General features: G+C 38.7%; 1 protein-coding gene across 1 annotated transcript in view; it reads right to left on the bottom strand.

The window, feature by feature from the left end:
• plxnb1b (plexin b1b) overlaps positions 1–13,774 on the bottom strand; it is a 159,706-nt gene that overhangs the window by 39,030 nt on the left and 106,902 nt on the right. Inside the window, exons 7-9 of the mRNA XM_084726514.1 lie at positions 5,455–5,583; positions 5,026–5,126; positions 1,521–1,653 (exon numbers count right to left, since the gene is read on the bottom strand). Coding sequence (XP_084582640.1) covers positions 1,521–1,653; positions 5,026–5,126; positions 5,455–5,583 — 363 coding nt within the window. The remainder of the gene's footprint in view (positions 1–1,520; positions 1,654–5,025; positions 5,127–5,454; positions 5,584–13,774) is intronic.

The following is a 13,774-nucleotide window of genomic DNA, read 5'->3' as shown; positions in this document are numbered from 1 at the left end:
CCTGCCTGCAGTCCAGACCTGTCTCCCATTGAAAATGTGTGGCGTACTATGAAGAACAAAATATAACAACAGAGAACCCAGACTGTTGAGCAGCTGAAGTTGTATATCAAGTAAGAAGGAGAAAAAAATTTAACTTTAAAACCTAAATAATTAGTGTCCTCAGTTCCCAAACACTGACTGAGTGTTGTTAAAAGACAAGCTGATGTATCACAGTGGTAAACACGCTCAAATTCAGAATAAGTGTATATTTACAAAAAACAATCATGTTAATCAGTTTGAACATTAATATCTTGTCTTTGTACTGTATTTAAATGAACACAAGTTGAAAAGGATTTATTTGTGTTTTAAACAGCTTCCCCCACTTTGGAGCTGGAGTTGTAATTTACACCCACCAGGTTTATTTAGATGTATACAGACATTTCAGCTTAAAAGACTAAATGTCCTTAAAGGGATAGTTCACCCAAATTGAAAACTGAGCCATTTTCTACACCCTTATGCTGACTGAAGGTTGGGTTTAGTTTTTTAGTCTACAAAACACTGCTGGAGTTAGACAGAAAAAAAGGCATTGCAGAATTTCCCAAATAAGTAAAATAAATTGTAAGTTTTCAAATGGAAAAAAGAACTGGGAAAAAAAACACACAAAAAGCCTCCAAACTGCTCGTCTGGTGTCATCCAAACCCTGACACACTCTTTGCACACTGTCACAGCACACACACACAGTTCAGATGGTGTCAATGTGGCTCTGAACTAAAGATCTATAGTGAACATGGTGTAAATGACATCATTAGAGTCAACTTGGCATTCTGGGGCTCTAGGAGACTTGGATTACACCAAATGAACAGTATGGAGGCAATTTATGTTTTTTGTTGTTGTTGTTGTTTTAGATTTAAAAACTGGTCACTTACACTGTTTGGGGGATTCTGCAACACTGTTGTGGAATCTCAGTGTTTTGTGAACTAAAAAACTAAACCCAACCTTCACCTTCAAGTCAGTGAGTAGATAATGACAGGACTTTCATTTTTGCGTGAACCGTCCCTTTAAGCCTTCCTCTCCTGTGACCTAACACTGTGTGTATGTTGTGTATACTTTGCTCTCCTGCTATCCACAGGCACCATCTTCCACACAGATGACTGATATTGTGCTTTTGTCTTGCACCGGGACTTGTCAGGACAGGTCTCTGATCATTATCTCCTCTTGACACCCTGACACTTCACAAACACACAAGCACACACACACACACACACACACACACACACACACACACACACACACACACACACACACACACACACACAGTACCCCCAGCCAGCATACAGTAAATCTCTGAGCCCCTCCGATAAGGAATTCTGGGAGTTATGGCGAGGCGATATGTGGGCCTGAGGATTTTTTAATCCACAGTCAACAGAAATCAACAAAGATGTTTCCTCATCTTCCCTTTAATCCTCTGTAGGGATGTGCATAGACAGGTACGTCAAAAGTTTTGTTTTCCTCCACTTTATGTAACTGTGCTGCAGTCTTACCGTCTTGCTCTCCTCCCTGCTGACGTTGGAGGGGTTCAGGTCCTGGACAGTCAGACACTGCTGCTCCATGTCGAAGCTCCACAGCCACTGACCCGGCTGCTTCCCACGAGCACACTCTGACTGAAGCACACACCTGCAGGGAAAAGACCAAGACAGCCCTGTTACATCATGCACAATATGCTCAGTGTGTTGTGAACTCAAGTCAGCCTGTCCATCTCCAAGTTTATGTGGGTGTTTTATAGAGCTTGAAACACAAAGCATGAAAATGACCTTCAGTATATACTGCAAATCCATAAATCAGACTGCGATTGTAAAACTGCACACTATTCCTTCCTGGATGTTTTCCTAAATAGTTTCCAACCCAGCTGGACTGAAAACTATCTTAATGTAAGGGATGTGTGGAAAAAAAGTTGAAAAAGATATATGAGAACTAAAGGAGACAAACAAGTAAAATGTAAAAAACAGAAGTGTTATAAAATGAGGAAGAAAATGAAAGGAGTAAAGATGGAAAGTGGGGAGCAGAGAGGGAAACATGGCGGAGAGAGGGAGGTGGGAGGAGGCCAGGTGGTGAAGCAGAGCTCCGAGGAGAGGGGAGGAGACACAGATGGGATGGAGAGGTGGATTTCTTTCATCAGACTCAGACACAATCCCACCAGACTCAGTTTTTTTTTTCTTTTTTTAACATGACTTGGCAAAAACACTTCAAAAACTAACAGGGGTGCCAGCAGATTTCTCGCCTGCTGATAACTTTGCACGTCAGCACTCAACTTTAGTTTTCGCTACAAGTCTTTGAACTCTACCTGTATGAATCTAAATTAAACAAAACATCTCACAGCAGGAATAACGAGCACGAGTAGCTCATTAATAATGTATTTTGCATTCTTACATAAGCAAGAGAATGACAGGCAGTCAATACAGACTTTAGTTAAGAGCACATTAAATGTGATTAAAGCTAAACTTTTCTTTTTTCCTCCTCCAAAAGAAAATGAAACAGTCTTCATCTTACAAATGAACAGTCAAACACATAAGCAATAAAAGCAGAGTCTCTAAAGTTTTACTTGGTCTCTTCTGACCAGCAGCTTTTAGTAGCTAATATCAGCTAATGTTAGCAAGCCTCAGACAGATTGTTGAGTAACTGACATGACTGAGTCAGTTCACTGACTTTTAGAGCTGGGAAGATAGAATCACTATACTTGAGTACCGATTCACTATGTACCACGATTCGATATAAGGATTTATTGTGACTTTTGTTTGCTTTTTTGACATTACACTTTGTGAAAAAATGAATCACACACTTCTAGAGACTGTGTGTCATGGCTGATCTTCCCAAAAACAATGCACATCACATGTCAGTCAGTCTTTCTGAGTTTTATTTCAGCAGCATCATTGCTATACTGATTTTATACTGGAATATACAATGGTAAACTATTGCTTTGTTCAAAGATCAGAAGAGATATAAGCTGAGAGTCTAAGCACATGTCTTTATATGTTAAGCATGTTATGTAAAAAGAATGAGTTTGCTATGTTAATACTATCATGATCTCAATGCTAATTTCCATCAGTGAATCAATGGGAATTCCCATTATGTTAGCATCTAGCTAACGGACTCAGCACTACTTATTTATATAAATACAAAATCAATTCAGGAATTCAAAAATTGATTCAGGAATTGTGACTTGAATTGTTTCTACTCATTCTACTGTTGTGCTACCCGGGGCAGAAATACAGACAGTGCAGGCAGTGTGGTGTGAACTGGGGTCCTCCAACAATATGTTGTGTGGAGCTCTTTCATGTGATTCAGATTGACACCTCGGAAATTCGACCGCATTCTAAGAAGAACTCATGTTAAATTAAAATTGGCCCCATTTGATATGAATAACCTGAAGAGGGAAACCATCTCATTCATGAATTTTTTTTGTTTTTTTCCTTCTTTTTTTTTTTTTTTTTTTGGGGGGGGGGGTTAAACAATCAGTCACAGTCTGTAACTAAATTACATGTTTGAAAACTATAGATAATCTATCAAAAACTATTCAATGTAATTACTAATTTAATACTACGTTGATGGTGTCCGATGTCAAGTTTCTATTCGATCATGTGACAACACGCTCTAATATACAGTAGCTAGTTTAAGCAAAAAGCCAACAAGCTGAGCTCATGTGTAAGCTGAGTGAGCTTTTATGCCTTTCAAACATCAAAACAGCTGTAAGTGATGAGAGAAAAGAACATGTGGAGAAAGTAGCAGAGCTCCCTCAATTAGATTACTTTGGGCTTTTTGTTAACAGTCGCCAGCCCACAGACAACACCCTCCTCCCACCAATGCAGCACTCTGGCTGGCATCAGCACCAACACTGCTCTCAGCAGTTGATCAACAACAGGGGAGCCACAATTTCAATATTAAATCAACATAATCAGCTAAATCAAATCAAAGTCAGCATCACAATTCTCCCAGTATTTGTGTGTCCACACTTCCAAGATGACACAGCGTAGTTTACCAGCCGTTATATCACACCTGATATCATGTAGACATATATCTTTGTAAAGCAGAATCTGAAAATGTAAATGACTGCTGTCAGGGTGGAAAACCAATAATCTGTTAATCTTTACAAATCAAGACTAGTTTAACAGTGGCATGGCCATCAGTGCTAAAAAAAAGAAATGAAGAAGTTTAAATCTCAAAACCAAATCAAACTGTGCTTGATATCAAGTCAAATGATCTTGTGTGTGTGTGTGTGTGTGTGTGTGTGTGTGTGTACTACTAGTAACTAGTGTGTAGTGGTGCCCATCATAATAGATTACCAGGCATAACTATTGTACACCTTTTTATGTTACGTTTAAGCATTTAGCATTATCATTTAATTGTTATTTGAGGAAACAGTCTCTGCTATTCAGCAAAAGTTACATAAACTGGTTTTAGCATTCACAATAAAAGTTAATCATTGTTTGTCTGGTTACTATTATTCAGTGTCTTTTTCTGTCATAATACTGAATATTTGACTTTTAAATAATGCAGATGCCATAGTTAAACAAAAGGCATGTCTTCAAGTTGCTCATGTGTGTCTAATGTTCAATAAATGTAAACATACATTCAAATGAGATTGACGCAAAACTGAGAAAATAAAGAAATCCCTCATAAATAACTACTGTAACCAGCTGACAGTTCATATTTCTCACCATGCAGCGTCAGTTGGTCCACCATTTTGGTAAAAAACAAAATATCTCAACAAATATTGAACGGATTTCCAAGAAACACACATTAACACACACATTTATGGTCCCCTACGGATGTTTTTTTAACACTTGCAACACTAATGACACAGTGATCGTGGTAAACTCCATAACATCAGCATGTTAGCCTCATCACTGTGAGAGTGTTAGCAGCTACACTTTAATAAATTAGCTTTTTGTGTTAGATGAAGTAGACTATTTTACAGCACAGACTTTAATTTTCAGCTTCACTTAGTCAGAGGCTACATTAGGACACGTCCAGGGCTGGAGTTTGTCTCACCTTCCCTCCAGGACACACCAGCCACAGTAGGGGTCGTGGGCCAGCAGACAGGAGTGGCAGTCTGGGTGCTGCTGGCATTCAGCCACCGGCCTCTTCTGCAGCTGGAAGCAGGACAACACAATCACAGTCAGTCGTGCAAACCGTGCACACTAAGCTCCCAGAAATCTGATTAAAAAAAGAATAGGTGGCCCAAATATCCCAGCAGAACAATGCAAAATGAAAATATGGTCATTAGAATAATCCTAACGACCGGCTGACTTTCTAGAAGAGAGAATTGGGGCAGAAACAACGGAATCTAAATGATTTCTCTTTAGCTTTATTACCACGACGCAAGGAGGACGCGTTTAGTAAGAAGAGCATGAAATGAGGCTACAAGAGGGCAGTTACAGTATTCTGCATCTGTGTGTGTGTGTGTGTGTGTGTGTATACCATGTTGTGAGTCATGATGAAGAGATGCTCCTCTTTCTGGTCCAGGATGAGGTCTGAACTGATGGCTGCGTTCTGCTGAATGGAGATGACGGAGTACTCCTCCACCTCGCCGTTTGGGCCCAGGAACACCTGAACAAACACAAACAAGAATGTTGTCATTACATTAAACGTTCATTTTAAATGAGAACGTAAAAATAGACGGTTTAATTAGTTTTCCTTCTTGCAATTTTCATGACACTGTTATGGCAGACCTGAGAGACTGTAACCACACAGGCTGTAATAATAATTTAAGGATTATACAACAGAAAGCTCCAGAAAAATCTAGAAAGTGGACCTTAAGTTGGGATTGTTTTTTGTCACATTATTATTTCCATGGTGAAGAATGAACTTTGATGCTTGTTAATTTTCCTAACAAAGTTGTGTTCACCTCCAGTGTTTATCATCGAGCTTTAACAAACACACTGAATGCATTTCCTTCATTATTAAACATTTTCCGTTTTTTATTCAAAACCTACATTGTTTAAGGTTAGAGGCATCACTACTTTTTTCAATACCACTTATTTTAAAGCAACACAATGCGAACATTTAATAGTGTTGAAAGTACAGAAGCTCTAAAAAAAATTCTCATTCAAGACCTCAGTTCAGTTCAGTCTTTACTGTCCTTCCTGAAATCTGGCTTGCAGCAAAACCAGACCGTGTTCAGTGACTTTCTTCTGTCAGATGGTGTGCTGGTTGATAAGAAAAAAAAAATCCTTTTTTTTTTGTGCCAAAGCCTATTTTTCCATTTTAGCCGTGGTATTGACAAAGTAGAAAAGTAGCAGAAAAAGTAGCAAGAAAGTAGAAAATTCTGGCATCATTGAAACTCTAGTTTACATCAGTGTTTACTTGCTGGCAGTCTCCTTCACTGCACCACCTGTAGACAGTAGAATAGTGGGATACATTGGCAGGAATGTGCACTGCATCACCTGCGTCTATGTGTGTGTGTACATGAACTAACAAAACAGAGACCCGTTCACAAAAACTCTGCTCCATAGTGCTACTAGCAGCCAACAATGCCAGAAGTTAGCTTTAACTTTTCAGCTAACAGGGATGACAAATCCTAAAAACTCCATTATATAATCATATTAAGCCGCTTCACAGCAGGAACTTTCTGAGGGAACTAGGAACCTTTGGAGGAACTCAGTGTGTTTCACTGCAGGGACCAGGGTCTAAATCAGACCTGGGCAAAATGTGGCGTGGGGGCCAGATGCAACACACTTAAAGGTTTCATGTGAACCTGCAAGGCCATCATGGAAATACCAAAAATACTTAAAATACTACTTTTGCTGTTACTATCATTGTAACCAGTTTGCAGCATGCATGGTATTTTGAAAATGTCAAGTTTTGGACACCAACCAACCAAGTATTAGCTCACAGTTCAGAAGGGGTGACCAACAGTAGAAGTTCCCTTTATAGAACACTTCTGACCAGTCCATTTTCAGAGATCTGTCCATTATTAGGACCTTATATCATTTGTGTCTGGCCCAGGGCAACCTGATCAATTTCTCAAGCGGCACCCCATGAAAAATAATTGCCCACCCCTGGTCTAAATTAATGTCCCTGCTCCACTCCCCACATTTTCAAACTTTAGTCAGCTGACACTGACTCCAGTGACATTACTTGAGGTTATCCATCAGACTTTATACAGCTCCCTCTGGACACACTAAAGGCTTTATACCACTTTTTCACATATTGAGCAGTACCCCTGAAGAGCTTGAAACAGACTCCCTTTAACTCTTAATGTAAGGAACAACACTGATGAAGGATCTACAGTGTATCAAGTTTAGGAATTCTGCACCAACATGATGATGGGACAAAGATTTGACAGCACAAAAAGACAAATCCAGATAATTGGTGCCAACACACAGATGTGCTTTGACACGCAACCACAAAAAACAGAACCAAACTGAAGTGGCAAAAGAAATATGTCCAAATAAGAAATCCTGCACCACAGGATGGTGAGACGGACACAGGCCTGACAGATAGTTGGAGCCAACTACCAACCAAACAACATTAGGAGGCCTCTGTGAGCAGGCAGACATCGTGCTGGCTGTTAAAGCGCAGAGCTGCTGTAATGTGAGTTAATAGGAAAGGGCAGCCTGACCAACTGCTCCACATCAGCCTTTAGATGTTATTTACAGGAGCCTGAACATCAGCTTCAGTCCATCTAATGTCATTAGTGAGATATGAGGGGAACTCTGCTGGAACAAAGACAGCAATCATACTAATGGGAAAATCCAACACAGGTCAGGAAGGAGGTGTGGATCCCCCAATCTGGCCTGTGATGTGCCAGGATGGATCCCTGATGCCAGGCTAATCCCTTCCTCCAGGTATGTGGAGGTCAGCTATGCAGTCTGATGGTCTTTGATCCCACAGCTCCTCAAAGACACACTGTACAGGGTTTAATACCCGTCCACGTCCATCCAGACTACAGGGACATACTGAAACTACACAAGTGACGACTAAAAGACATTCTTCTCTTTAAACAAGTAAAAGAATTTCAGAGGAAACGCACCAGGGGTTTCTGTTAGTGAGAAAGGCAATAATAATACTGAATTATATCAAAATGTGCCAAATGACACAAAATATGTCCAATAAAATAAAACACACACACAGTGGGAGTGGGAAAGATAATAGAAAAAGTTAAACTGAAAGTTGCAGAAGAGTCATTGAATGCTCGCTGCACAAACCCCTCTTTCTTCCAGCATCACGCACTGAGCTGACCTCAACAAAACAAACATTTAGAGATGGAATCCTGACTGCTCAGTATCCGTGTCTTCAAGCAACAGTTTATAAGACCGCTGAGGTTTCAGCAAATTACACTCCCCCCTAAAATCACACTGGCTCCTGTGTCTTCAAAACCAGCTTAACCTCATTTAGTCCTCTTGTTATTCCCAGTAGCTGCAATTAGCCAATCACTGCACTCCATGTTTATCTCCCGGGGGCCTGAGGACAACAACACTAGGAGGAGGTCAACATGTCAAACTAAAAACAAAAGATCAGATTACATTTTCTTATCAGAGTATAAACAAGAAATACATGGACATTCAGGGGAATGTGATAAGAACATTGCTCACCCTTCTTTCAGTCGATGTTATTATTTCTGATCTGCAGTAATGTCTGAAAATTTAGATATCAGGAGGAATCAACAACCAAACAGGGGGAGCACATCCTTTTTTTGTTTTCTTTTCCTTTCTTATCAACAGTACTATCAGCAAGCAACTGTTTACCAAATTATTTTGACAACTTGTTGATGAATTATTCATGAAATTCATTTTGATTGTTTAGTTAACTTGCACCCTAGCCTCTTAATTTTTGGAATCCATCTTTTCATGATGGTTTATAATCAAACTTGTTTTACTGCTTTAAGTGGTGAGGTGGAAGAGGGAGGTCAGTGAATGCTGTGTGGATTTGGGAGTGAATTGGGATTTTGACATAATACTGGCTAGGGTTTGGGTGTTTTTTCCCTTTCATTCATTTATCTTATTCTTATCCGTTTTGTTTATTTCATTATTTGTTATCACCATAGTAACATGTCACATGTCATAGTTACATGGTACCTCTTATTTAAAAATAAATAAATAAATAAATAAAGTATATATATATATATATATATTAAAAAGAAATTTCTGAAAATACTTTTTAAAAAAGCTCCTGAATGACAGAGACCAGATTTAAAAGTTATAACTTCCATTCTTCAGTAACAGCTTCATTAGGCCAGTCAGTTCCGGTGGCTAATTTAAAATCCCAAGTTAAAAAATGATAAATGTATCAATCAAATGTTTTGACATGTATACAATTTCCCAGTTATCTGTGCAATTATTGAACTGTCTAACTAAGGCTGGGAAATATAATGATATTATATCTATATATTATATATTGTGATTTAGGACTATATATGATCTTAGATTTTAGATATCATTTTATACTGATATAGCATTTTGAGCTTAGTCTTCTCCTGGTTTTAAAGGCTGCATTACATTGTCATATCACTCAATACTATAAATACTAATAAATTATGCTGGCAGTAATACTGCAGGGCTGCAACTAACAATTATTTTGACCACTGATTAATCTGTTGATTATTTTCTCGGTTAAACACACAATATTCTTGCATTTTAACACACTAGTTTATAGATCTCATTTTCAGCAGTTGTTTATGTACACTGTTGTTTATGTACAGTGCTATAGTATACATATTATAACATGTTTCTTATTTTCTATTTTTTTCCTGTGCATATATTTCTGTGAGATACTGTAGCATAATGCAGATATTTTTTACATACTTTGTATTATTATTTCTAATAATTTGTCTATGTTTATATCTATTACTAGTTTTGAATTGGAGCAGCTGTAATGTAACACAGTTTCTCCCTGGGGATCAATAAAGTATTTCAGATTTTCTTTTCTTTTTGTTGTTTCCAGCAGTTTGAAGTGCTTATTTTGGGAAAGAATACTGTGTTATTGTTTAGTGATTTAGAGTAGAACTGTATGGAGGAGTGGAGCCTTTAGTGACACCACATTAATGCTCATGATTTTGGATTGACATAACTCATGTCTGTGCCCATTTTTGGCCATTTTATACAGTCTGCCATATAGTTATGACCATAAAGTTTGTTTCATGTAATGCCAGCAAAGCCTTGGAACGTCAGTACAGATGCAGATAAAGACATGAAATAAGAAGTTCAGTTTATTTGGCACACGAGGAAATGCTGGATGGACAGACAGGAAGCTCTATGATTTATTGTGAGAACAAAACATCAGAGATAAACTGTGTTCTAAAGCGGAGAGCTGCTTTAATCAGCTGGGAAACAAACTGCTGAGTGCAACAACAAGCACAGAGCACATTTTACCCTGAAACAGTGTTAAACTATGTTAAGCATCAGCACATTTCAGAGGAGGTAAATAAATGATTCTGGCTTATGTGTCATCTGTAGACTCTGTGAGGCCTCAAAACTAGAGCCAGGACAGCTGTTCTGGAAATTACAGAGAATGCAGGGAAATAAATGAGCTAAGTTTAGTTAGTGTGAGTGTGAATGAATAACTGCAAGCAAACACAGAAACAACAACGTTGTCCTGATGATGTTTTCTCTGCAGCACAGCAAAGAAAGCAAGTGTCTGGATTTGTGAGGTTATTTGGGTCTAAAAGTCCAGTTTCTATTTTCTTAAAAAGTTTGTTCAGTTGGTTCTGTCTGAAAGAACATTCTTCAATTAATAATCTCCTTTTAGACACAAAGTCAGAGGAAGCAAAAGTACATACATTCTGTCCTCTGACTTTATTTAAAAGAGACTAAAAGTAGAAGTACTGATACTTAATATACTTAGTACATTTCAGAGCTATAGACTAGTAAAAAGTCGTCATCTGAAGGACATTTCTACAGACTGTTTCTGTGCAAAGCTAGCTGAACTTCACCTTTTCTCCATGGTTGAGTCTCCCTCTCCGTCTGTTTTTCGTCTTGTTACATCTTTTTTCTTTCTTAATCCCATTACGTTTTACGTCATTTTTATCTTAAGTCTTTTTTGTCTTGTTATGTCTTTGATGTTGCTTTCATCTCGATGAGTCTTTGACATCGTTTTCATCTTGTTATGTCTTTTATGTCACTTTTATCTTGTTACATCTTTTACGTATTTTTCATCTTGTTACCCTCTGTCGAATGTAAGGAGTAGAAAGTATAGATATTTGTGTGCAAACTTTGGGAGGAATAGTAAAAAGTTCGTAGAAAAATAAATAGTAAAGTACATATACATGAAAAATCTACAGTACAGTAACATAGTATTTGAACTTAGTTACTTCCCACCTCTGCTCAGAGTACACTAGATGAACAGTTGAGGGTTGCTGTTAAGTGTGAATTTAAATGCTGATTGTTGGTGTCTACAGTCAGGAGGACACAGACTGACAATGTGTCCATTAATGAGAGTGACACTGACACTGACACTGTCTGCTGTTATGACCGATTTCTCCACATCACCCTGAATGAGTGTCCCTGTTAGGAAGTGCACGTGTCTGCCAGTCAGCGATGACAGTGCACAACACTGAGCGTGGAGCTCCCATATCTGGCCACCGTGATGAGCGGCTCAGGGTTGAGCTGGCTCTGTGTGACGTAACCGTGTAAAAATACGTTAATGGCCGTCATTGTGCTACTTGCGCTTGTGCAGGGGGCCTCAACCACAAGTCACCATTGAGAAAAAAAAAACTGACACAAAGAGCGAACTGTGTGGAGGCGAGCTCACGATCTGTAAACTGCAGCTATCAAGGGGCCTCGCTGCAACCACCCTGCTCCACTGAGCTTCTATTAGTCCACTGTTTCATGTTATCAGTAATCTAAATCATTACAGAGAACAAATACACTATTTTGTGGTCAACAAGCCAAACACCTTCCTAAACTGAGTTTATGCTTCCCAACACATACACACACTCTGTTGTTCTATTCAATCCCTTTTCTTTTCTTTGATTTTCTGTCTGTGGCAGGACATTCCTCGTGTCTTAATTTGTAGCGAGCTTCACGTCGACCTCCGTCTGAACCAACAGAGACACCGCCATACGTGACCCCACCGTGACTCAGCTGTGACCCCTGCCTTTTCCCGCAGCACCTTGGAAATCAAACTGACAGCCTGTTGAGTACGACGCCACTTCAGAGGAGCTCCGCAAGCCAAATGCTCACAGGCTGCTCATCCTGACTGAAAGTTGTCCACATTTCTATTGAGGGGCCCCTCTACTGCCAGCAGGGAAACCCCCTTTAAAGCAGACTGAGCTTCTGTTAGAAAAGGAGATGCGATAATTTACTACTTCCTGTCTCCCATCACAGCACTAAGACACATAATAGGAAGATTGTGCCAAGTTCACTCTTGCTGTTATAATTGGCTTTGGACCAAATATTACTAACACCTTACACTACAATTCAATAAAATTCAACACCATCACAAACAACCATCTCCAAAATGACTGAAGAGTTAATAAAAAACATGTCATCAAAAGCTGAATGTGATAAGCTTTAAAAAGGTAGAGTCTATTAGTCTGTTGTCTTGGAGGTGTACCTGAGTGGAAAAAACTCAAAACATACACAAAAAATGAATGATGGAACAGGTTGAATACATTATAGGAAAGAAAAGTGAAGTAAGTCACATAGTACAATACAGTACACTCTGGTTTACCATGAGCATCATTTTAAAAGTGAGAAAATAATGGGCCAGTGGTAAAAGAGAACTGAACTATCTAACTATTTTATTAATTTATTCATAAAAGTATTTTTTCCATGCACAAATACTGTTTTCAGCCTCTAATATAGGGAGATTTCCTGTTTTTCTCTTTATCACATTAAAGTGAATATCTTTTGACTGAGAAAACAAGACATTTAAATACTTCACCCTGGACTCTGACAAACTGGGATGGACAACTTTCATTATTTTCCTACATTTTATAGATGTTGGAGCCCTAGTTTAAACATGACAATTAATTTAAAGGCTGTGTTGTAATTTGAAAGCTGCTAATAAGTAGCAAGTATATGTCTGACCCACTGGCCTGACCAAGGAGAATGAAAAAACAAAAGCTGAACCCTGGCAAAGTAATAGTTGGCAATCTGAAAAGATCTGAGGGAGTCTGAATATAAATGTTTGCTTGACCTGACAAGACTCTGTAAGTTGAGTTAATAAAGGATTTGATGCCTCTGATCTTTCCCTCTCCTGAACACTCATTGTTTGCTTTATTTTCATCTCACTTTTTTGATCCAGTGCAGCGCTCCTTGTTTTTCTGTCATAATAAAAGTATTTAATATACACCACAAAATTTTATGGAATTTGACTGGCTGCCAGTGTTTCTATTCTTCAAGTCGCTCTGAAAGTGACTGCAACCATATCCTCCACCACTGTGGTTGTTGTTGTTATAGCTGTGATGTGGACTCTGCCATCCACTTGAGCTACAATGATTTTTTAAAATGATATCTTTATAGTTATTGTTCTTGTGTGGACTGTAAAGGTTCTAAAAAAAACTTGCAACATTAACATCATAAATACCTAATGACATCCAGTTTTAAAGTCTGTGACTGTTTGTCCCATATGATAGAACATTGTTCTCCCAGAGGCTGTGATTCACCAGGCAAACACTGATGTGTTTTGTGCTCCATATTCTCATCGTTTACCGGAACAGTGGAGTTCATACAATGAGACAATCTACCAAAATCTTTGTATATTCCCTTCACAAGATGGAAACATAACTCTAAGATGCAGCAGGACTCTGCCCCTGAGATTATTTCTGGGGTGCTGAGTTCAGCCTGCCTGCCTCTAC

This window comes from Lutjanus erythropterus, chromosome 2 (genome assembly GCF_056507025.1).
Source record: "Lutjanus erythropterus isolate fLutEry1 chromosome 2, fLutEry1.hap2, whole genome shotgun sequence".
Lineage (NCBI taxonomy): Eukaryota > Metazoa > Chordata > Actinopteri > Lutjaniformes > Lutjanidae > Lutjanus > Lutjanus erythropterus.
This window is presented reverse-complemented; position numbering and strand designations above follow the sequence as displayed.